The sequence below is a fragment of the Neopsephotus bourkii genome, unplaced genomic scaffold (assembly GCF_033783945.1).
Source record: "Neopsephotus bourkii isolate Nb327-2 ecotype Australia unplaced genomic scaffold, CSIRO-AGI_Nbou_v1 NB_1767, whole genome shotgun sequence".
In the NCBI taxonomy this organism is placed as follows: domain Eukaryota; kingdom Metazoa; phylum Chordata; class Aves; order Psittaciformes; family Psittacidae; genus Neopsephotus; species Neopsephotus bourkii.
The window spans coordinates 5,127,018-5,152,513 of NW_026902241.1; the positions used below are offsets into that span (position 1 = coordinate 5,127,018).

The 25,496-nt window shown below is 39.8% G+C and overlaps 1 protein-coding gene across 4 annotated transcripts in view; it reads right to left on the reverse strand.

The window, feature by feature from the left end:
- UTRN (utrophin) overlaps window positions 1–25,496 on the reverse strand; it is a 369,401-nt gene that overhangs the window by 221,772 nt on the left and 122,133 nt on the right. For all 4 annotated transcript variants that reach the window (XM_061378712.1, XM_061378711.1, XM_061378710.1 and 1 more), the window contains 10 exons: window positions 24,013–24,183; window positions 18,675–18,854; window positions 16,091–16,219; window positions 15,788–15,958; window positions 15,060–15,209; window positions 13,661–13,798; window positions 12,702–12,854; window positions 5,643–5,834; window positions 3,823–3,995; window positions 705–855 (listed from right to left, as the gene is read on the reverse strand). In XM_061378712.1, the coding sequence (XP_061234696.1) occupies window positions 705–855; window positions 3,823–3,995; window positions 5,643–5,834; window positions 12,702–12,854; window positions 13,661–13,798; window positions 15,060–15,209; window positions 15,788–15,958; window positions 16,091–16,219; window positions 18,675–18,854; window positions 24,013–24,183 (1,608 nt within the window). The remainder of the gene's footprint in view (window positions 1–704; window positions 856–3,822; window positions 3,996–5,642; window positions 5,835–12,701; window positions 12,855–13,660; window positions 13,799–15,059; window positions 15,210–15,787; window positions 15,959–16,090; window positions 16,220–18,674; window positions 18,855–24,012; window positions 24,184–25,496) is intronic.

The following is a 25,496-nucleotide window of genomic DNA, read 5'->3' on the forward strand; positions in this document are numbered from 1 at the left end:
AGTAAAAACTTCTTTGCAACTAGATCAGCAATAAGGGAAATGCCCTAAAAAAACCCAAACCTCCAAGCAGCAACAAGAATAAGATACAAACCTTATGTTAGATAGAACATTACATTTCTTTTGCAGCACACGCCTCTTGGATAGCCATTTATTTCCCAAAGGAAAAAAAAAATCATCCTTAATGTTTTTTTATTATTATTTAGAAGGAAGTAAAGTAGTCTAGCTAAACAGAAAATTCTGCTTTTAGTAATCTTCTCCTTCTAAATTGCTTAAGCAAGTCAGCATCTTGCAAAGCAGTTTAAGCAAATACCTTGCTAAGTTATAACTGACCATTGTTGGGCTCCAAATTTTAAATTATGAGTAAAAAATAAGTAAAAGAATATACTTATTTCTTAGCTGTTTAATATACTTTTAAAGCTGACACAAAACTTATGAAACATCCAAAATTATGCCAACATTTGAAATATCAAATTATCCCAAAACCATCCATACTCAGAGTCATCATAAAACCCTGTACTATAAGCAGGAGTTGAGCTCTTCCCCAAGAACCGTATTAAACAGCAATTCAAAAAGAAATTTCAAGAGATACCACTTTTCAAAGTGCAAGTGCACAGCCTCATTTAAAATCTATATAGAAAACTGGAATTTTAGGAAAAATCCAAACTTTTTCCAGCTTGCTCATTTCCTGAACAAATCACACATACCTCTTGGTGCAGGCCAGCTCTCTGCAGCTCCAGGCTGCCATCCGGACCTCGGGCATCAGCTAGTAACGCTTCAGCTTCTGTTATCCAGTGGGAGAGGTCATTGAGATCACAGTGGAACTGCCTCCATGCCTCTGTTGCTCTATCAAAACGACTGTTTAAAACAAAGTACTTAAAGATTACCCAAACCATTTTGGTGAAAAGGCTACAATTCCTACTCTGGTGAGTAGAAGCCTGCCTTGTGAAGCAGAGAGGCTGGTTAGCTAAGTGCCAGTATCAAAGGCTTCCTGTCGTAACAGCAGCCCACAGCACAGATTGCCTTTAACTTCCAGCTAAAGGAAAAAATGGCAGTCCTAAGCAAACTTTAATTTCTATCACTTAAAAAGATTGATTAGCTGAACCAAATTGCTCTGTAGAATCCTTTTTTTTTTTTGCTTTATCATAAAATGGCTCAGATATCAGATGGTGTGGAACATGAAATACGATTAATTGCTACGGGGGTCTTTTAAATTATTATTCATAAACCATGGGGTACTGGTGCCTGGAATTTAATAAATGACGGTGATTTTGGTTATATAGGACTGACTGTATTACCAGTGGGCCCACATAAGTAGGTCTTACACAATTTAATCACACAATAATTTACCAGGCATTTCATTATTATTATCATCTTTATGGCACCAAATTAATGTGTAGTTTAACATGCAGTTTAGCACTGAACAGTCAGAAGGCTGCTTTTAACTAAAATGAGAGTTCTACTATGTTAACAAACAAAACCAGCCCTATTTGCTTTATAATGCTAACACATAGTTAGCAATCAAGGAATAGAAAACAAGCTACTTTATGCCTTTCTGACACTGTTTTCTTATTTAACATTCAGCACTGGGGCAAAGGCCATGGCAGAAGCAGGATTGTTACAAACAGCTCAACACACTATTAAGCCCAAACATACACATAAACACACACGCATTTCACTTTACACTGAAGTAAACTGCATTTAGTTGAACAATTAAGAGTTTAGCTAAATAGCGTTTATTCAACATGTGCTTAGTTACATCAGAGCTTTTACTAAAGGTTTAGCTATTTAGCTGGCACTCAATCACAAAATCATTACTACCTCTGAAAACTACATCCTTTTTATGCCACTGACTTAAGATGTTTTTCCTAATTCTGTCAAAATCTCTGCCCACTCAGAAACAGAAAAAACAGCCAAAGATTAAGAAGATAGTCTTCTAGCCTTCTTGTTTATACTTACTGCAACACCAGGAAGAGCAAGAAAAAACTTGGTTAAAAATTCTTCTTAGTAACAGAAAGGGTATAAAAATACTAATGTCAAAATACAGCGTTTTAATATTGATACTAATGGTGTCTTCATTAATCGAAGTACAGCCTTCTATTAAAATTGCAGCACTTAATATATTTAGGAAGCTACATATCATTTAGCTGAAATTGCTAGTCCAATAGTACATTTTGTATGAAAATCACACCCAATATTATTCTCATTAAGATGCACTGCTTTACAAGCTTTATGAAGTTGAAGATTAATTTGCATTCAGTGAACCAACTGAAGAGGTAATCTCTCGCATTTTGCCAGCTAATCATAAACATTGAACTTACTCTTTGATACACTTCTCTTTTTAAATGAGAAGCTTCTGGTTAACCCTGGCTACTTAATGAAATCAAATTTAAGTTGTAAATGAAATTAAACTCATACTTACAAAAGGAGAATATTAGTTAAAGCTTTTCAATTAAGTTACAGGAGGGAAAAAAGGCATATCTAAAGCTTAGCATGCATCACAGAAAATAGCTGCAGGCATATAAATACAGATGGGCATCAGATTCTGCAGCAGTTGTGTCCAAAACAGAAGGTGACCACAGGCAGCCAGCAAGAGCACAGGAAGTGCTATCTACCTGGCACCACTGTTAGTTTTCAAATTTAAAAAAATCACTGCCTCCTGAATTTAAACCTGGACATGACGCTGATACAGTGGCCCAAAATTTCTAGAAGTCTCTGCTTACACACTACCACCAACTGATTTTTATATTCCTACACATACACTAGTGCTCCGAGTTGAAAACATCAGCTTGTGTAATACACACTCTCCCTAAAAACAATCTCTTCAAAATACACTACTGATGTTTGACATCAGATCTCTGGTGCTACAAAGCAAGTGCACATGGCTAGACATTACTTCATGCTGTACAGGATTTATTCATTAACTATTACCTTGTATCACTATTAAAAAGTAAATACTACAGAAGCAAATCAGCTACAGTATAAGCCTTTGAATTTAAAGTTTTCATAAAATCATTTTCAATCATTAAAAGGTTTTTTTTTGCATAGCAGCAGTACCTTCAGGTTAGTGGTAACTTTCTGAACACACACTTTCATACTTTTACCAATTCCAACTTAAAATGCCTTTCTGTCACACTTTGTTCCAACTTTGACTAAGTGGCATTGAGTTTGGTTTTAAACATTTACAGTTGATTCAAATAAGAAGGCATTTTCAGTTTAGAATATCTTCTGTAAGGGGTGGGGAGAAATCAAAGCCTAGTTTAACTTTTCCCCTCTCCCCTTTTTGGCCCAAGTGAAATTACAGCTGTTTGATATTTGTGGAAAGGAAATAGGAAATAAACTATTCTTAAGCACTGACTTCAATATTGTCTTGTTCTCTCAAACACAGTGTTCTAATCTGGTCATGTCTCATCTTCAATTACTTACAACAAAGATTATAGGTAATTATCATACATGCTGTACTTTAAAATCCCCCATCCTTTAAACTCTTTCCTTCCTTCAAAAGCATTCTTTAATCCTTTGGTAAAAGAGGTCTTAACATTTTTCATCTAGAACTTTGTTTTGCAATACCTTCACAAAACATAAATTTTATGTCTTATCAACAAAATATTCTATTTCATAAAGCACAAAAATACCCAAACTACAATTTGCACGTTAACCGTTTCAACACTCACTAATTCTGTCAATTATTGTGTCACACTAACATATTAAAGCTGATTACTCTCAAATTTTATATTCATCATTAGAGTATATTTGTAAAACGCTTATATTCAAGTAATAAAATATTTACCACATGGTCACAGGAACTAAAGATCTTTGACTTACCACTTACGATCATTATACATTCTATTAATTCTGTCCCATTCTGCATTCAGCTGGGTTAGCGCATCTCCTATTTGTATCGCCTCAGGTCCAGATGCTTCTAATATAACATCAGGCTGCTTCTCATGTATGACTGCAATTTGATCCCCAAGCTTATCCAAAATATCTTTTACGTTCTGCAAGCACAGTAATGACAAGCCATCAGGAGAGTCAATACCAGCAGGAGACAAAAACTTAACGAAGTAATACTTCCAAAATACCATTCCAAAAATCAGCATCTACAAGAAGACCATGACCACCAGCAGTTTACAGATTAAATCAGTTTTGGCAACTGAACTGAATAGTCCATCACAACTTTAAGAATGCGTCCTTCTCAGGTCTTTTATGATGAGTATGAAGTATTTGATATACCCCATCTGTTCCTGAGGCAAAGGGGCAGACCATACTTCTCAAAACTGCAGTATCTTCATTATTAAACAGATCTGCCCCTAGATCATGAAGACACTGTACATATTCTTTACTCATTTAAAAGAATGAGACAAAACCCAACTATTACACTTCATATAACCTCCCATATGCATGGAACTGCAAAAGCATAAGCTACATAAAAGTTTTAGATTTAAATGACAAAGTTATAACAATCTACCTCAAACATCATTGAACTATGATGTGAAAATACCTTTCAACCAGATGCTATTGTAAGAGTGCCTTGGTATTTGGAGGACCGAGTCCATGTAAACAGTGGAATTTACATATCATTTTGAATTTAAAACAGTAACACTTCTAAAAATACAATGCTCTGCCATTTGCTTCTTCTGAAAACACCCTTAGAACGTATAAAAATTTCAAGATCAGACTAGAAACTAGCACCAAATGAAAAAAAAAGAAAGAATGAAAAAGCATATACTCAGCATAAAGAAAAGCAGGTTGGAAAAGTGGACTGAAATTCTTAAAAGCTTTTAAAGGACCTGTATATCAGATGCAGAAACTGCTTATGTAGCTTTTGCTCAGGGGCAAAGCTGGACTGCCACAAGTCTGGACTCCACTTTGTTTCCTGACCCATGCTGATACTAAACTGCACCATACCGCGTGCAATTCCCAATTCCAATGGGTGTTTTCTGTGGGAATCTCTGTATCATGCTCCTTTGTGTGATCAAAATTAACCACAACACAGACTTCTACATACTGAACTCACATTTGATAGCAGGATTGAGTATTTTCAAACACAATTCCTTCAGTCCCTTTTGAAGAAGGGCAAATCCTTAACTACTTCCTCATCATTAATCACACGGGTAAATCCACTGGGTGACAGTGAGAAGAGGGAGCTTAAAACTGAGCACAAATTTATGCTTTGCTAATCACAACTGGTACCGTTATCCTGTGGCCTCATACAAAAGTCAAGAATCTCCTTTTCTCAACTCTTCCCGTGTGAGCAACTGTTTTCATATGACACAGAGAACAGCAGTTATATTAAGGAGACCAAGCAGGAACATAAACAGATTAGCTTAAATGTTCCTCTACATTCATCTACATGTAGACTGCATGATGAAAACCACATTTTCTCCAACAAAAGAAGTTAAACCTTCCTCTCCCAACCCTTCCCTCCCCCCACCCCCAACTCCTACACCATTCTGCTTTGTATCCAGATTCTGCATAAAAGGAAAAATTAGCCACAAAACTCTTTGTTATTTAGTCTCCAGTGTGTATTGATCCAGCATATACTGAGCAAAACAACAAATACAGCTAACACAGTCACTAAGGTGATCTTCTTTCTTCTACTACTCCCTTCTCCCCTCTGAACAAATGCATAAGGAATGGAGTACCTTCAGTGCATCTTCCTGAGTTGAAAAGTCCTCATAGATGCCAGTATTTAGCTCTGGCGCATTCAGCAGCAGCTCAATATCAGCCATGGCCAGCAAGACTTTGTTGATTTCAACCAAGTATTCAGCCGAAAAAGGCAAGTTCCTAACCCCTGCAGCAAAGGGGCCTTTTAACCTCTGCTGGCCAGGAATTGCCTAAAACCACAAAAGTTCATTTTACATTTCAAAGAACAAGCAGTTTTGTGAAAAAATCCTAAATCAGTAGACTACATTCAGAGTAAGCACTTTCACATTTAAAGGCAAAACGGGCATTTCTAGCAAATTACATAAACTCAGAAAGCTGCAAGTCTGCAGAGAACTGTTTCTATATTTTAAAAAAAAAAGTTAGAAAGCAGTAGATACCATGCTTCACAATGATTCTGTTTTACTCTTTATTAAGGCTTTGGGGAGTGGTAAGGGCACTGCTGTTTCTCTCACCTTGATCCTTGCCATTTCCAGAAATTACACTTCTTAATCAAGCCTGTATCTAGTTGTAATTACAACCTACTGTCTACTTCCTTCATCATCAAGAACTCCCCGAATTTACCAGTTTACTGAAACACACTTTTTTCCCCCTCTCTACATTCTTTTCAGTAACCACCTCCACCCACATTTCCCAATCAGTTTTTAAACAAGTTAGTGCTTCACCAGTACCACAATATGCTTTTTGCAGCAATAACAGACACTAACTCCTCAAGAACTTGGCAACTGTTACCTGCTCTGGCTGTAAGTCCAAGCTACGTAGCCAAGTACCGTGTTAGCAGATAAGAAAGCAAGAACAGTAATTTAATTGAGCTTTTTCTTGGATCATAAGTGACGGCCTTGATCTGAAGCATTAGGAAGCCAGCTGCAAGAAGCTATACTCTGCCATGCCTGGCAAAGGCAGCAGAGTCAGGTGAAGCAGATAGCCCAAAGACTGAAAATAACTTTTTGCTGTAAAGTTTTCTTGTCCAACAGAATTCTGTTACCACCTCTGAAAACAGCCCAGTTGTTCAAAATCAGCAATGGAATAATAAACCTACCTGCAAATACTGAAGAATCCAAGCAACTTCTAAGCCACCATCCTGTACTCAGTGAATTTGCATTAAGCAAGACAGTAACAGAGGCACTCAACTGTGTGAGTTACTAACAGCTGAGAATACACTGAAGAGTGTAAAGAATAAATTTATGCTCGCAGCTATTTCAGCCAGCGAATTTTACTTTGCAATTAGTCTGGGATGGGTGCACACTTGGAAATCACTAGCACTGCTGACAATCCGTAAAATATCAAGCCCCACTAACCATGTTGTTGCAAAACACCTGTCTGTATCCTCCTCCTGCACATGTTTCTGATCATTTCAAATACGTCACTCAAATTAACTGGAATCTCACATATGCGGCATATGTAGTGCAGAAGGAAAAAGACTGCAGTACTGAAAGTATGTTCACTTATTCAACATTCAGGATTTTTTCTCATGCATTGAATGCTCTCAAGAATTTTGTTTCTTTTTTGTTTGGTTTAAGGGGTTTATCCTTTTTTTTTTTTTTTTAAGTAGATAGTCAGCCCTGTATTGAAACTGGGGACACAGTTGTACTTCCCACAAGACCTTTACCACCAAACATAGCATGCTTTCAGTCATTACTGCGTACCAAAGCAATGTGATGTACGGACACATAAGTGTAAATTTAGTTTACTGAAAACAAGTATTACAGACTAGCATCGTAAAATACTCAGCCTTGCTTTTGATTCAGTAACAGTACAGCATACACAAACCACAGTAAAAACCATAAACTATTCCATGTGCTTTAGCTACAAATCCAGCATTTGGTCCCCGATGCTCCCGAACACATTTTCTTGAGGCTCTGTGTATATTTTGTTAGCTTACATCACTGAAATTTGGAGCAAAACCCAGGGCTTAGACAGTGGTAAGATTTCCTGTGGAAGGAGAGGTCACAGCTCCAAAAGAATCAGACAAAGCTTGTGCAACTCAAAGTATCTTTTCCCCAGCAACATGGAACAAGCCAGGATTTGAACAAACACCAGGATACCTGCTGCAGCACAGCAGCCCACATCTTCACAAGGTGTTTCCTCTAACTCTCCATCATCTCACAAGTCCCATTCTCACACAGGTAACAGTCCAGAATCTAGATTTCACCCAAATAAACAGGTCACTGCATTTTATTATCTTTCAACTTCACACACACTGCTTTATCTCTTATTACAAAAGACTTGCACAAGATTGAAAACAGCATCTGTTGGCATGCAGCAAACTTGTTCTCCACTTGTTGCCAATGCTGACATACACAGAAATGTTCTGGTTCCCCAACAGCAACATCCCTGGCCACATTGCTGCTCTTCCGCAAATCAGTGAATTCCTGGTTATGTTCCTTCGGAGCACACCCCACCACTAATCTCTTCCAGCTGTCTCCAATCACTGAGATGATGTTTCCTCCTTTCACAACCCTCCTTCTTAAAGGTGAACATATGTGTTACAAACACATCAGTGCTTTATTACAGCCAAGTTTTAATTGTTCAGCTGTTCTCTACCTTGCATTGCAGACTGGCAGCTTCTAAAATGCAGCATAATTACTAAGAAAATGGAGTAGCAGAAGTTTGACAAAACCTCACACAAATCAAACACCTTAATGTCACAGCAGCTGGTGTCTAGGGTTTTCTTTGTTGGGGGGTTTGGAAATCAAAGACAAATGAGGCAGGCCAACTCTTTTCTTAAGTACTCACAAATAAAGAGATAAAGGTTATTTAGGAGGAAATCTGACTGGATGACTCAATTGCCCTTTTCTACTTTAGTTTCAGTGGTGACAGAGAATGTTGATTAAATTTGATCTCACTTTAAATAGTAGAAAAAGTGAAGGACTTGGGGAAAAAAGAGGACTACTCGGTTACAAGTGTACATTCTATAAACAAGGCCGCTTGATGAGAGCTCCGAAAATAATTGTAATTCAGTGGTCAAATAAAAATGTGTTTCCTCCTATACTTAGCATCCAGTTTAACCTGCAATTCAGAATTCAGTTTCAGATTTTCTTCCTCTTTCCCCTTTTATACAAACTCTACCAAAGATTCTACTCAAGGAGATGCTCTGACTTAATTCAAAATGGATTTTGGAAAACATTGCCTAAGAAATGGACATAAAATTAAATAATTTACCTTGTATGTTTAACTACATAAACATGTTAACCAAAAGTGTTTACCCAGTCTAACCTCAGATCACCACACATTAGTTATCTTTGCAAATAAATACCCTTTTGATTCTCTTTCACAGACACCCCCTTGTCATTGGGAAAGAGCTTGCGTTCCCTTGTGAGGCTGGGAGCTACACTGGTGGTGGCACATGCCTCCGGTAGGGTCTCCCACGCCATACAGGTCTCAACTGAAGGGTCAGACAAAGTGTGCCCATGGGCAGGATGGGTTCACTAGCCTTCAGGCAACCATCCTAGGAGAAGGACAACTCTAACTTCAAACCTGGGCAGATGGAGCTCGTGTAGCCCTGTAAGGCCATCCATCTAAGAGAAGGATACTCTAATCAAACCTACAACCTGAGGACTTTGCTGTCACCGTCCAAGCTCACTAGGCCCTGGCAGATAAACCTCAGGTGTAAAGGGTGGGGCCTCACCTAAAAAATCCACTGCGCAGGCCTGAAGGGTTTACCCACACTTGCAAAGCCCTGTAGCGACAGGCGAGGGACGAAACGGCAGGTGACAAGGTGCACTGGAATACCACCCAAGGAGACCTTTCACTGTGCTTTTTGCAACTGGATTTGCCTATCCCACATTGGCCTTTTTAGTCATCAGCACGCTTGTACTAAGCGTCGGTAAAGGCCTTCCCATACCTTCGCTCACGAAGTCAAGCCATCACCCTTTTGATTAGGAATTCTCACTTTTCAACCATTCCTTGCCACTTCTCTCTCACACTCAAAATATCGCATAGCCAGCTTTATAGAAAAATGTTTTCCAAAGCTAAACGTCTCATATCCATTTTATGTCTTCTTCTGGGTTAAATAATGCAGTCAGTAAGCAACGTATTTGTGGCCAATGTAACTTATAGTTCATATTTAAGTAATCAAGAACCTTCCCCAGTAGGCAAGCAAACATGTTTTCTTTATTACAGGAATTAGACTTTAAAAGCCTTCAAGATGGTATCTGTGTTTCAGTTTATAGGAAAAACTGCACTGTGCCTGCAACAGCAAACTCACCATCTGCAAAGTTATTACCACTTCAAAACAATTTTCTAAAACCTGGGAAAATCTCTCAGGAACTGTAGTCAACTAATTACCTCTGCAATTTAACGTTTAATTTTTCCATTCCCTCATTCTGAGCCAAATTAGAATAGAGCAACTTAAATCAATACTAAAGCAAGGTTAGAGAAGAAGGAACACAAGGAGATGCAAACTTCCACTAAGCTTTTCTAGCTTAGGATTTGTGGCAAAACAAAGTTTATTCAAGAAGCACCTGCTATGCAGAAGGGTTACAAATATTTCAGAGACACTTAACTCCATAATCCCTAGAAGCATATAGATGAGGAATATGTACAATCCAGCTACTTCCAGCGAATCAATATATAGATATATATGACCTTCAAGCACCATCCTCTCCTCCACACTTGTTTACAAAAACATAAACAACATATTACTTAAAAACCATAGCTGGGGTCTACTCCCCAGTTGGCAGCTGAAATCTTTTTTTTCCCCCCTTTCCTATTTGTTCATTTCAAACACTGACTTCTCTTCCTCTGCTCACTGCACCTTCAGTACATCAAGCTGCGGGAGTGCACGTAGGTGGTAAAAATTGGGGAGGGGAAGTTTCTGTTGCCAAATTTTAGTATTAGGGATCCCCTTGATGCTGAGGATAATTCAAACCTGGTGGCTCCAAGAAATTTCTGGAGCAACTGTCATCATCTAAAACAACAGTGGTATTTGGAAATATTTCTCCCTTTATTTCTCCTTTAGAAATGGTACAGTCCCATTTTTGGTCTTCAAGATCACTTAGTAAGCCAGGTGAAAGAACAAGCCATTAAAGTAAAATAAGGCCACTTGAGACAGGTCAGCCTTACCACTCAAATAGCAGAAAGCTGGAGGTACAGACACATGAAGCAAAAGCGGCCATTTCCAAGCTTCACAGCAGTAATGAAAATTGCTGTGGTCCCTTTCTGAAATTCTAGCTCACTCAGCCATACTTATAAACTACATCTGGACCTGTAAGGGTATTTTTACACAGCTTAACTAATTCTGAGCAAAGGTAACGTTTCTCCATCAATAGTTCATTGTAATTGCTATGGTAATCTATATTTACATGATATTCTGCATTCAGCACCCAAGATAGCAAAAATGCAGTAATCCAGGAATGGAACCAGCTGCAGTATATCCCTGAAGAAAAGGGTTTATAGGAGGCAAAGGATCTTCGTTAGAGAAGACCAGTCAAAATGCAGGGAGACCAATAGCAACAAGGAAGATCCGTGTGTGGCACAACCGGACTGCTCCCATCAGCAAAAAAACCATTCAGGTGCACTCTTTTCAATACAATAGTTGATTCATTCAAAGCAGCTGATGGTCAAACAGAAACAGTAAATCACGTTGGTTTACTTTAAATGGGTATGGATCCCCATTTCATTCAAACAAATTCCCTGGCATCAGTCAGGTCCAAAGAAGCTCATGTGCAAGTACCACAATACACCAGGAGCAACTGCTGGAGACCCAACAGAGCAGTCATATGTCCGACAGCTAAACAGATGTTGGGTCCATCTTTGCTGCCCAGCTCTGCATGGGAGGCTTATATTTGAAAAAGCCTCTCTTTAGAGAAGCAGATTGAAAAGGTTTGCTTTCACAGCTAATACTGCATGACCAAGGAAAGCAGACTGTCTGCCATAGCTTTACAGCTATCATAGGCACCTGAAGCCACCTAGCACTACAGCTGTTAACGAAGAGCACCACATTACAATTTTGTGGTGCGAGTCTTATAGGGAGCTAGAGCACTTTACCCCTGCCTCCAAGTTAATTGGTGTGGGGTTAAAAAGTTACAGAGCGGTCAAAAAGAGATTGATTAGTTTTAATTATGAAGCTTCATACCCAGAAGCTGAGAAGTACTTGACAGATTGCCTAGCCCCCAAGCTTGTCCAAGAAATTACTTACTGCTTCACAAGGTTCCTCACTGTTACTGCCTAAAATATTAATGTAATTATCATGCAGGAAAAGTGTTTTGAAGGTTGAAAAAAATTACAAAAAAATAAATAACCCCCCCCAAACAACAAAATAACAAACACCACCAAAAAGCCTTAAAGCACCCACCATACCACAACAAAAAAAAAAAAACACAACAAAAACAACAAAAACACCAACAAGAAACCCCACAAGAAACACTGAAAGTACCTACAGTCTCAACAATTAAGACATACAGCTTTCTAGGCAGTAAAATTTATCAGACCCTGACATCCTATTAAATCAGTTGTAAAACTGTCAAGAACTGCACACACACATTATTAGAAATACTTCAACCTTCGCCATTTTTATTAATCTTCACTGTATACAGTAGTATCAATCATGAGGGTACTTATCACTCTCTAAGCACCCAAGGCCATGAAAGGCAGCACCAGAGAAGTTAAAAAATCCAGGCCACAGGATGCAGAGGCACTGAGTTTGAGTTTCAAACAAGGCTTTTGTCATACCTGCACCAACCAGACGTTGAATCAGGTTCGTGATTCCATTTGATACCCTGTTTGAGCCAGGGTATCAGAAAGAGCTAAGCATAATCCCCATGAGCAAGACTAACAAGAGAAACTGTCCTGAGTCAACCACACTGACCAGATCACATTCTAAAACTTGGGCCTGATGGTTGGGACATTCTGGACCTATAAAGACTATGGAGAAATCCCAAACTAGTATACACAGATAATTTCCTAATGAAAAATGAATGCTGACAATTTGAAAAAACTTGTCTCCAAGTACATATCAAACAGCCGTAAAGCCCTAATGTATGGATCTCTACAGCTCATATGCAGCTTTCACTATTTGCTCCTAAAAAGGTTTCATTCACCTGTATTTTTTGTTCATCTTCTGCACCTTGCAGCCCTGGCAGACGGTGCTCAGCCTCATCCAGCCACTTCATTAGACCGTCGTGCTCTTTCTTATACTGGGAAAACCCTGGAGAGAGTTCCACCACCTGCCTTCGCTGAAATGGTCTGCACTCCTGCAGTCCAGTGCATTAGGAATACGTAGTGCAAGAAGGAAGTAATGAACAGAATAGATCTTATTTATCCAAAAAAACAAACAAAACCACTTGAGGAATCCATTTGAAGAAGCAAATTACAAAATCTGCAATAGCAGCCTTCTTTTTTTCTTTTTTTTTTAAATATCTATACCCTATTTATCTGCGCAGACACGTAATCAAAGGCAGCCTGAGGGTCCCACACTGCCTTCGGATTTACACCTCACCTGACCATCTCTGATATGATTCAAACAGGTGAGCTAAAAGCAGTATAAGAATACAGATCCCCACTGTTCTACACAGAAACACTTTTGATATGGCATGTGTATGAAAGCACCACAACATTCTGGAGTCCACAATTGCTGATAATACCCTCTCTCTAGGAAGTAAGAGGAGTTCAGAAGCAGACTCATTCATCACAGAAACCTCTTCAGCTGAGAGCTCAATGAATATATTTGTGTACATGTGTCTATGTAGTCACTCTTTACACAGCAAGTAAAGCAAATGTCCAAATGTCTTTACCCATCTAGGTAAATACATATAGAGTGACCCTCTGTGAAGCTGTGAAAAGGACTTTAAAAATCAAAAACACTCCTCTAAAACTTTGGAATGACAAAATTCATACTCTGGGATTGCAAAGATTCAGAGAGTCGCACTATGTGTACGCACATTTAGCTCTTTCCCAGAGAATCTTATACACTAAAAAAGCCATAACCAGATTGCAAGTCCGATGACAAAGGGACAAATGCATAAGAGAGCTTTAGCTATAATTACTATCATAAGCATACCTGCAAACTCTTGTACTTTTTTTGCAGAAGCAACAGCTGTATGCGGATCTTCTCTCTCTTATGGTCCTCCATAGGCTGCTGTAACAACTGCCCTCCTCTCTGCAAAACTTCTTCAATCTGAGCTCTTTCTTGATCCAACTAAAAGATAGAATTCTGTATTACCTACAGAAAGCTCAGCTATAGTTTCCAGAATGAATTTATTACCTGCTCCAGATATTAACAGCAATGGTACGAAACTACTGCTTATTATCCAAACATGAGCCAAATTCAGGCAGAGATTCTCCACCACAACTACCAAATCCTAAAATCCAACCTGGTCATTCCATAAACTTCATAAAGAGATGCCCTGCCTGAAGCTCAGCCAATGAGCCAGCAGTAGGCAGCCACAGCAAGAGGGTGCTGCGACTTCAGCTTCATTTCTCTAAACATTCCTTGACAATAACAAACAAGCTCAGAGCACAAAAGCAAGAAAGGGAAAACATAATATAAAAACAGCACAAAGGGAATCATATTTTCTATAACAATAGGTCCTTCCATACAGACCTTTTAAAAATTGCTTTCTGTAGTACGCATGCCATTTTCCATAGACTTATATTGAGCTGTTCAGCTCATAGTATTTCATGTGCTTAAAAGGAAGGCAGCTAGAGTGGCCTGGCAGGACTTCACCCAATTTTTAGGCAAGAAGGGTATCATGATATGAGCCACAGGCAACCAGGTAGGAATAAATGCAAAACAATTTTACACTGGTGAATAGCAGAGAGTAGATAAGAATATAGAAAAAGTCCAAAAAAAGGCCAATTTTGTTCCAAGCTTTTATTTGGACTTCCTATAAGACATACTACAGCATTCTTACTTGTACCTCATCTCACCAGCATCCACTGACCTGACCTCTGAACGGTGATTTAATGACATTCCAGTATAAATTTAAAGGGAAAAAAAAAATCTATTTAGTGCAACAGAGGCCCAAAATAGAGGCCAAATACATAGTAAGAGCCTTAACAGCATTAAGTAATCAACGTAAGTTCAGACAGTCAGACATTAAGAAATAAGGAAAAAAAAAAGTTTGCAAACTATTATTTTTACAAGAAGGATTCCTTATAAAAAAAAAACACCTTTGAGTAGAAAAGATGAATGATAATCCAAGTTTACCACCTGAATTATAAAAAAAAAAAAAAAGATGAAAATGCAGACTGAAGTATAACAAGTTACTCTCAGGGCACCAACCAAGAGGCAGCAGCTATGGAAGAACTATGGGAGAATTGTGCAGTGTTTCCAACAACCTAGTCATTCCTTTCTTTTTTCTACTTCTGTCTTAAAAAGATTTTCTTAGAAGAATTTCCCCTCAGTCTTGAGGAATGTAACACACGAACAAAACAGAAAGGGAGTTAAGCTCACAAACCTTTTCATCTTCCCCACTCAACTCCAGATGCTTGTCCACAGCTTTTAACATGTTCTGGATGTCACTCTCAAATTTTTCTAGATCTGGAAAAGCTGCTCTGACCTCGCAGGGCTCTGACGTGACAGGAAGTCGCTCTTGCCCAACAAGCATCTGCAAAGAAAATAGAACTTTTCTCAAGCTGGAAATTTTGTCTGAGCTGTCACACAGTTTCATGATTTGAACCAATTCCTCATGAACAGGCATAACAGTTTGTAGGACCAGCAGATATCGGCATTAACAAAACCCTGCAAGTTTTTGATCTAACACTTAGAGAGTTTGGACACAGTGTTGATAGGTATTACTAAGCTTCTGCCTTCCAACTTCAACCTCAGCATTTTGGTCTGAAAGCAAACAAAAAACCTCCAATCACATTAGTTTATGGTGTTGTAGTTCACATAGATATGTACTGCAATATATATATTTTCCTGAATCTTTATAACACACTTATTAGTACATTTTCCCTTGCAACTCAAGTTATCCCGTTACTCAGATTGAAAAAAAAAAAAAAAGAAGAAAAGGCAGTCAGTCTAAAAATCAGTCTGTCAATTTTTGCATATAAATATGTACAGTGAAGCAGTGAAGTGCTGTTCTAACACAAAGATGTAACCCCTAAAGCTATTTGCCATCATTTTGGCATAGACAGACACACACACACACACCAGCATGATTTGGGGCTTGCTCATCCTCACCTTGGCACTTTTGATGTGCTGAGAGACCTTCTCAAAGTTCCGGTTCAGTTCTGCCAGTTTGGGTTCAACCAGTTCACGGCATGACACCCCCCTACCGTTCATCAGGATGATAGCCTGATCACGCACATTATCCACTCGAAGGCTAACATCATCCAATTCAGATGTTAAGCGCTAAGAATTGAAAGAAAATGCAAATGATTACCCTAGGAAAGGAAAAAACATATATATATAAAATGCGGCAACAAACCTGACTTGACATCACTTAGAACCCAGAAGTGGTTACTTGACAGCAGCATTTCCTACCTTCACAGTTTCCTCCTTTTTGCTTGCTGACTTTTTCTCAATTTCATCCAGCAAGGCCTCAGCCTGATACAACCAGGTACTTATGTGGGCAACATTTTCATCAAATATTTCCAGCTGGCTCCGATGATTCTGGAAAAAAGATTTAAAAAATACACCAGTGCAAGAAACTCTAAACAAATCAAAATATCCACAAGAAGACCCAACAACAAACCCTGCCAAAACCACCACTATAAGTAAAAAGGAGATCAATGGAATAAAGCATTTTGCATACACTTTGGAAAGGAACACCAAAAATTAGATTGTACCTTTCACCTTCAATAGTATCTACAAGAATTCAATTTTCTTTCTAGATCCTTTAATGATATTGTTCCTAACTCATAAAAAGGCAAACAGAGATAGCTGAGGTGGTTTGTCCAACTAAAGACAATATATTACATTACAGCCAGACCACATCTCAGCAGAGCAAAAAACCCACTATTTTTTCAGCTATCACTAGTAGATACAACACCGTGTGTTACGCGCAGTTGCTGTTGCATTTATTTTTTTTTAATTGAAAATCCTACAAGTTCTAACAGTCTAGTTTGGTATGTTACCAATTACATTAAAATATTTCTTCCTCTTAAGAAAAATCACCACACTGTAGACAAGCTAATTAGGTCTGCTTTCATATGCAGTCAGAAATTATAACATTAGGTGCCAGAGACAGAAATAACACATTATCCTTAGTGACAAAACAACACTGTCAGATTCAGAGAAGTACCATCCTGCTTAAGCAGAGCTTCTTATCCCAGAAAGGGTTGCTAAGCTTTGATCTTTTAGAGTAACAAAACTAGGGGAGAGGAGGAAAGAGAAAGCAGCCCTATGATTGCTCTCTATAACAACAACAAGAAACTTAAATTTTCACCTAGGGAAAGAACAATTTAACCTAAAAAGTCAGCACAAGGACATTCATCAGACATGAGCATAAGTTAGAATGTTTTTAGTTGTGGATCATCCTTAGAGCATTTACAAATAAGGGTAAACTACCTGACTACTAATGTGGACATCACTGCATTATGAAACAGACTTGCAATAGGACTGGATAGGATGCAGAGGGCTCATCATCTAGGTATAACACCAAAGGTTCCACTATTTCAGCCCATTTCAGGGGCTTCTGAATGTGGACTGTCATAACTATCTGAATGAAACAGAAATACCTTATCTATCTGAAAACATCAGTGTGGTACTAGCATCAGCTGTAGACTGTTTCATGCCCATTTGCAAAACTTGCAGCTTTAGACTGTACAATACACTTAGTCTTCCATGTACTCAGGCAAACAGATGCTGTTAGCCTCAACTCTGACTTGGCATACTCTTAAACACTTGCTGTTATGGGCTGTCTGAAAGAGCAATAGGCTGACAGAGGGTCCCAAGTGGTCTGCTGAGCACCACCAGTGAGTTACCAATTGTCCATTAAACAGCCATCATCTGGGTCTCAAGGAAATCTATGGGCACAAAAACACTCTGTTGATGCTGGAGCTGGCACAGAGGTTTCTTTCAGGCTGAATAAAGAGCAGTCTCATGGAAACCAGTCCTCTGGGGCTAGTTCCTTTTGTTTTCTAGTTACATTAATAAATTCATGAGCTTATAGAAACTTACATAAAAAGATGCTGGGCTCTAATTAACCTGTTACAAAACAAATGCCACTTTATAAGCTGGTGGCTTTTTTCCCATCATTTTAATCTGGCAGAATCGGCTACAACAAGTTAATGAATAAGCCAGTTTCATGAATGCTTGCATGCCCCACAACCTGCTGAGTCTATATGTGATGATAGAGACCCCCTTTCAGGATAATTTCAACACTTACCTCTATGCATTAGGGTAGCAAGAATTGTATTAAGAGCTAAATGACAAGTGGACACAAAAGGCTAGTATTATTGGTATAGCAAAAGAGAACGCGATGAAATATTAGCAGGAAAGAGGTACAAGGGGCTAAATTTGTAAGTAAGGACAAAGGATTAGAAATGTAATGTACGGTACATAAAAGGCAGGGAGAAAGGAAAGAAAAATTAAAACAGAAGTGTGAAAAGTGTTTACTAATGATATGCTTAGTACTCTATAGAAAAGAGGAATTACATCACAAAGTGTAGGGAGAGTAAGAACCCAGAAAAAGAACCCTAGCACTGAAGCCAGGAAAAAGGCATAAGAAAAATAAAAAAGTTAAAGCTAGTTTTACTCTCTACAACTAAACAAGTTATTCCCAGTCGGTCAAACTAACTGTCTGCCTGGAATATTTACTTATCACTCTGACATCCAGATTCTGCATTTTCATCTCAACAATACCTACTACTACCAAGCACATGGCACCAATACCTATTGGCACATCTAACACTTGCAAAACAGTTTCCCACCTTCCTCATTGTCTATAACCTCAACTCATACCTCCCATCTACACAATACCCAGATACTCATTCTACATTCTTTTATGTCCATGGGGGACCATGGAAGTTTCACATCACAGCTAAGTGAGACAAGTAAGAACTGTAATTGCTCCAAGGGTATGCAGGGAGAAGCACCCTGGATCTCTCTCCCACATGTAACATACCAACAAGGTGTCACACCAGTCCTCGGTCCAGGTCCGAACTCTGCTCCAGCCAGCATTAAGGACACACAGCTTCTCCTCCAGAGAAGTCTCACTCCCTTCCACCAGAGCCTGGAGTGCAGTGCAGCTTTCTGTGATGCTCTTCAGATCAGCTTTTCTCCTCTCCAGCTCCCTCAGCACATTCTGAAACAAGAGGAGCCATTAACACTGCATACTACTGCAAATCACAAGAGCAAGGAAGATAGATTTTTACTTCCATAGGAAACAATTAGTATCATAGGTGATCTCCACCTGACAAAAAAAAAAATAAATAGAATTACCTTCTGTTTATACTCAATGTATTTACTGATCTCTTTTTGAGTGACCATGCACAACACATATAAGTGTCCCGAATAACTAAGCTTGAGACCTTTCTATTTTGTTACTTTACAATATATTTTCAGTTCCTTTTCAGTATGTAGGTAAAGCAAATGCATCATATCACAGGTCCAATTTTTAAAGGTTCTTTTTTGCACCGTTAAGCACCAGAGAATGCAATTTTCGAGAGACACTTCAGTTTTATTTTTGTCTTTTTCTATTAAAGTACTTTTACAGTTGTCAATAATGAGAAAAGTGGTAGGTCAAGGCTGAATGTTCTTCTGAACCACCACTACCACTCATTAGTGCAGATGTTCATTTCACTTGCTACGTATTACAGAAGCTCTACTGTTACATACCTACATGAAGACACGTAAATATATGTATCTTTAGCTCTAATAATTTTTCAAAATAATCTCTGATTCTAAATAGTTTTAATCTAAAAAAATAAACATAAAAATTCTTATTTGAAAAAAATGTGTACAGATGTACAAAACAACTGTGTCATCTCTTGAATATCGGCATGTGACTTCAATGTGGAAAATAGCACCTCCTGCCATAAAAGATCAATAATACCATTATTGATAATATCTGGCTATTTAGAAAGCATCGAAGAGTGTATGTTGTGGGGAAGCATGCAGTTAATCACAACTAGCATCTGGAGCTCCTTGAGCATCTTATTAGCTGTGAAGTAAATAATTTATTATATTATTGTAACTTCTTATCTTCAAAACAGAAACAAATACCCAAGTTACTACATCTTAAAATCATCCCTAGAAAACCTTAAGACAGGAAGGACAACTTCACATGCAACATAAAGGGTTTCTGGTGACACAGTTTAAGAGCTCATGAACTATTTCCACTGCCCTCAAATGTACAGTTAAGTATATTTCAATAACTATTTACACGCTTGTTTGGAAAGAAATCTCGGGACACAGCAGAAGTACAATGAAAATAATTGTTAATCCTGAGTGAAATGATGAGAAGAGGTTATAATTAGATCATTTTGTAAGTTGGTAAGGTTTCAAGACTGTACACAGACCTACTCCAAAAGTAAAAAGTGATAGAAAAGAATGACTGTAAAGATCGGTATTACTGAACCACATCACAGTATCACAGTATGCTAGAGATTGGAAGGGACCTCAAAAGATCATCTAGTCCAATCCCTCTGCTGGAGCAGGAACACCTACGTAAGTTTACATAGGAACGTGTCCAGGCGGGTTTTGAATGTCTCCAGAGAAGCAGACTCCACAACCTCCCTGGGCAGCCTGTTCCAGTGCTCTGTCACCCTCACTGAGAAGAAGTTTCTTCTCAAGTTTAAGTGGAACTTCTTGTGTTCCAGTTTGTACCTATTGCCCCTTGTCCTATCATTGTTTGCCACTGAGAAGAGCCTGGCTCCATCCTCGTGACACTCCCCCTTTATATATTTATATACACCAATAAGGTCACTCCTCAATCTCCTCTTCTCCAAACTATAGAGACCCAGCTCCCTCAGTCTTTCCTCATTAGGGAGATGTTCCACTCCCTTAATCATCTTAGTTGCCCTGCGCTGGACTCTCTCCAGCAGGTCCCTGTCCTTCTTAAACTGAGGGGCCCAGAACTGGACACAATATTCCAGATGCGGTCTCACCAGGGCTGAGTAGAGGGGAAGGAGGACCTCTCTCGACCTACTAACCACCCCCCTTCTAATACACCCCAGGATGCCATTGGCCTTCTTGGCCACAAGGGCACAGTGTCGGCTCATGGTCATCCTGTCGTCCACCAGGACCCCCAGGTCCCTCTCCCCTACACTGCTCTCTAACAGGTCGTTCCCCAACCTATACTGGAACCTGGGGTTGTTCCTGCCCAGATGCAGGACTCTACACTTTCCCTTGTTATATTTCATCAAGTTATTCCCCGCCCAACTCTCCAGCCTGTCCAGGTCTCGCTGGATGGCAGCACAGCCTTCTGGCATGTCGGCCACTCCTCCCAGCTTAGTGTCATCAGCAAACTTGCTGATAGTACACTCAATTCCCTCATCTAAATCGTTGATGAATATATTAAATAATACTGGTCCCAGTACCGACCCTTGAGGCACTCCACTAGATACAGGCCTCCAACTAGACTCCGCCCCATAGACTACAACTCTCTGGCTTCTCTCCTTCAGCCAGTTCACAGTCCACCTCACTACCCGATCATCCAGACCACACTTCCTCAATTTAGCCGCAAGGATGCTGTGGGAGACCGTGTCAAACGCTTTGCTGAAGTCAAGGTAGACCACATCCACCGCTCTGCCATCATCCATCCACCGTGTTATTTCCTCATAAAAGGCTACGAGATTGGTCAAGCATGACTTCCCCTTGGTGAAGCCATGTTGACTGCCCCTCATAACCCTCTTATCCTTGATATGCCTTAAGATGGCACCAAGGATAAGGTGTTCCATCACTTTCCCAGGAATGGAGGTGAGGCTAACTGGTCTATAGTTACCCGGGTCCTCCTTCTTGCCCTTTTTGAAGACGGGAGTGACATTTGCTTTCCTCCAGTCCTCAGGCACCTCTCCCGTTTCCCAAGACTTGGTAAAGATGATGGAGAGCAGTCTAGCAATGACCTCCGCCAGTTCCCTCAGCACTCACGGGTGCATCCCATCTGGACCCATGGATTTATGGATGTCCAGATTGCTCAACTGGTCTTTAACCCATTCCTCATCGACTAAGGCAGACCGCTCTGTTGACCTATCTTCATCAGAGGTCTCAGCGGTACAGGGCTCTTCAGGACTGCCTCCGGCAGAGTAGACAGAGACAAAGAAGGCATTCAGTAACTCTGCCATCTCTGTATCTTCTGTCACCAGGGCACCCGTCCCGTTCATCAGCGGGCCTACATTGCCTCTGGTGTTAGTTTTACCTGCCATGTATTTGAAAAAGCTCTTTCTGCTGTCCTTGACCCCTCTCGCCAGCTTTAATTCCAAGGAGGCCTTAGTCATCCTAGCTGCTTTCCTACATCCTCTAGCAGCAGCCTTATATTCCTCCCAAGTGGCCAGCCCTTCCTTCCATGACCTGTAAACTCTCCTCTTCCACTTTAGCATACCCAGCAATTCCCTATTTAGCCACGCAGGTCTCCTGACCCTCTTCCTTGACTTCCTACGTGTCGGGATGCTCTGATCTTGAGCTCGGAAAAAGCAGTCCTTGAACGTCAACCAACTATCTTGGGCCCCTTTACCTTCAAGCAGCCTAGCCCATGGGATTTCCCCTAGCAATTGCTTGAAGAGGCCAAAGTTTGCCCTGCTAAAGTCCAGGGTTGCAATTCTACTTGCTATTCTACTGGCCCTACCACACAAGATCCTGAATTCCACCATCTCGTGGTCGCTGCAACCAAGGCAGCCCTCAACCTTCACTGCTTCGACCAGACCCTCCTTGTTAGTGAGGATGAGATCCAGCAGCGCTCCTCTCCTGGTTGGCTCATCCACCATTTGCATGAGGAAGTTATCATCCATACACTGGAGGAACCTCCTGGACTGCGGCTGGGTTGCCGAGTAGTCCTTCCAGCAAACATCAGGGAAGTTAAAATCCCCCACGACGACCACGGCCTGTGACTGTGAGGCCGCTCTCAGCTGCCTGTAGAAGGCCTCGTCAACTTCCTCACCCTGATCCGGTGGCCTGTAACAGACCCCCACAACAGTATCGCCCCTGCCAGCCTGCCCCTTAATTCTCACCCACAGACTCTCAACTCGCTCATCATCTGTCCCTGGACAGAACTCAACGCATTGTAGCTGCTCTCGCACATAAAGAGCAACCCCACCACCCCGCCTGGCTGGCCTGTCTTTCCTGAAAAGGACATAGCCCTCCATGACTATATTCCAGTCATGTGAGCTGCCCCACCACGTCTCTGTAATTGCCACCAGGTCATAATCTCCTGACTTAACACAGGTTTCTAGCTCCTCCTGTTTATTTCCCATGCTGCGGGATGTGTCGCTGTCTCAACCTACTACATACACAAGTTTATATAGTGTGAGAAAATACACTTTGCTTCAGAATAATTACAACGTATCCACCTGCTTCCATGAATAGTTGCAATATAAGATGAAAAATATAGATGAAAGAAAATAAGGAATTACAGGAGCTTTTTGTTTTGCAAAGTCACAGTTATGAAGACAAAGCTGTTTCAATGAAAAGTTACACGTTCAATTTTTCATTTAAACTGCCACTGATTAGTTTCCTCTACTAGTAAAATATTTAACCCTGCCCAAAATTATATTTGCTTATAGTTATTATACTTACGAACTGTGCTAGAGATACAGTAAGTTGCTTAAATACCTACCAAATAGATATGTGCGGGAAGTGAAGGCGATAAGATTTGCATGAAAAACAGTTTGGGAATGGCCTCTGAGGCCTTGATGCTCTGGGGCGGTAAGTCAGAAGACTGAAGGACAGTGAAGGTCAAAAAACAAGCCTTGGAAGGATGGGCCAGGATGTTGTTGTGGTGAGAGTCTCAGCTGGAGCCAGACGATGTGGGGGTTGTGAGAGGGTCTGAGATGGGGGTGTGGGGGGGTGTGAAACTGCTGCTATGTGAACAGTGTGTACTCAGCACTGTGACTGGACTATTTATCTGGAGAGTTTTACAGGGGCAAAGGCGGCATGTTTGTGCAGGTTAGAAAACTACTGAACAAGGGAATAAAAAGGGGTTGATTGTAATAAAGTTGGAATTTGAGTCTCCTCATCAACTTGAGTCTGTGTTGTGATACACCACATATATGGAAATACATGCCAAATATATAGTAGTATCTTTAATATTTCACTGACAGTTTGAGGCAAGATGCCAGAAATGAAACAGATTAACCTCAATACGGTACTGAAAAGTCATCTACCAGATCTTCTAAAATGTCATAAGATGTTTAGAAACAAGTTACAGGGATTTAAATTAACAACCTATGTTAAATACCACATACTGTTCTACATAGTATTGACATGATGTTAAAAATCTGTTCTATGCACATTTAGACTGTGCTTACTTTGGCCCAGGCAATTTCTGAGTCTAGATCAGAAAGTAAGCTCTCTGAAGTGGACTTCTGCACCAGCTCAGCCTCAGTGGTCGCTAGCCACTCTGACAAAGAGGCAGCCTCTTTCTTCATTTTGCGTGCCAGCTGGGATGCTCTTTCGAGGTCTTGTTTTCCTTCTGTCACCTAGAAAAAGAAAAGACAAAAAGAAAACAAAACTAGCTTTTAAAAGATAATAAAGCCAAAAGTGCTAGCTAGCTGAAATATCCTCCCAAATATATAAAACCATTGCATCTTAACACTATTCCGCATTAGGGAAGCACACTGAAAAGAAAAATCATTTATAGATATCTACATCTTACTATACGGAGCAGAATAAAAGAATAGATAAAACTAGAATAATTTTAAATTAAGATACACTTAAAGGAGACAAAGAAACCTGCATAACAACTTATTTATAGTTATTAATAACCAAATTGATGTTTAAACTTTGTTTATTATGATCGTTTAACTGAAAGTCAAGGGGAAATAGAATCCAGTCAGTCACACAGGTAAAATTCAGTTCCTTTTATTATTTTGATAGACCTGCTAGGAGAAAGCTGCAAAGAAAATGTCACTGAAAATCTAGTCTGCCCATGAAAGCATCTCAGTAAAGTGAACATGAAATTTGATGTTTGCTGCAGTGTAATCAATTCAATTTCATACTGGCTACACAATTAGTCTGGGAAAACTAACACAGACCTGAGAATAAATCCAACCATAGCAGTCAGAACCAACTGACATTTCAAAAAAATGCCCTCTGCCTCAGCTCACAAATTAAATCATAACCATCAGTTTGCAAATAACTCTGCCCTTCTATCATTTCACAATTTCTTGTCTACATGCTTTCTGCGTTATAGATGTACAGGTTCCACTAGAATCCACACCTCTGTGAGCATTCTCCACTTTACAACAATAAAATTTTCTAGGGCCTATTTCAAGATACTCCAACAATGTGATCTGGCCACTTATCCACAGTTTCATTCACAGAGCATTGAAGAGGCATAAGTCTGCTTGGACTTCTGTCTTAATTTAGGTAGGAAAAGAATCATATTTCCTCCCCCATTTCCCCCCATCCCCTAAGGGTTTAAACATTTTTAAACATTCTGATAAATAACTACACATTACTAAGAAAATTGTTCAAATCATATTTAATGCAGTTCATGGGAAATACACATTTGCCTGCGTTTTCTATTTTCATACCAAGGGCAACCAGAATCACAGAATGGTTGGGGTTGGAAGGGACCTCTTGAGATCATCTAAACCAACCCCCCTGGCCAGAGCAGATTCACCTAGAGCAGGTTGTACAGTATCCTGCCCAGCTGGGTATTGAGTACTTGCTGAGAAATAAACTCCACAACCTCTCCAGGCAATCCTTTAGATGGATTATAATTACAAACCATCATGACTCGTCCTAAAACAACATCCTAAAACAATTCACACTGACCATTTACATCAAC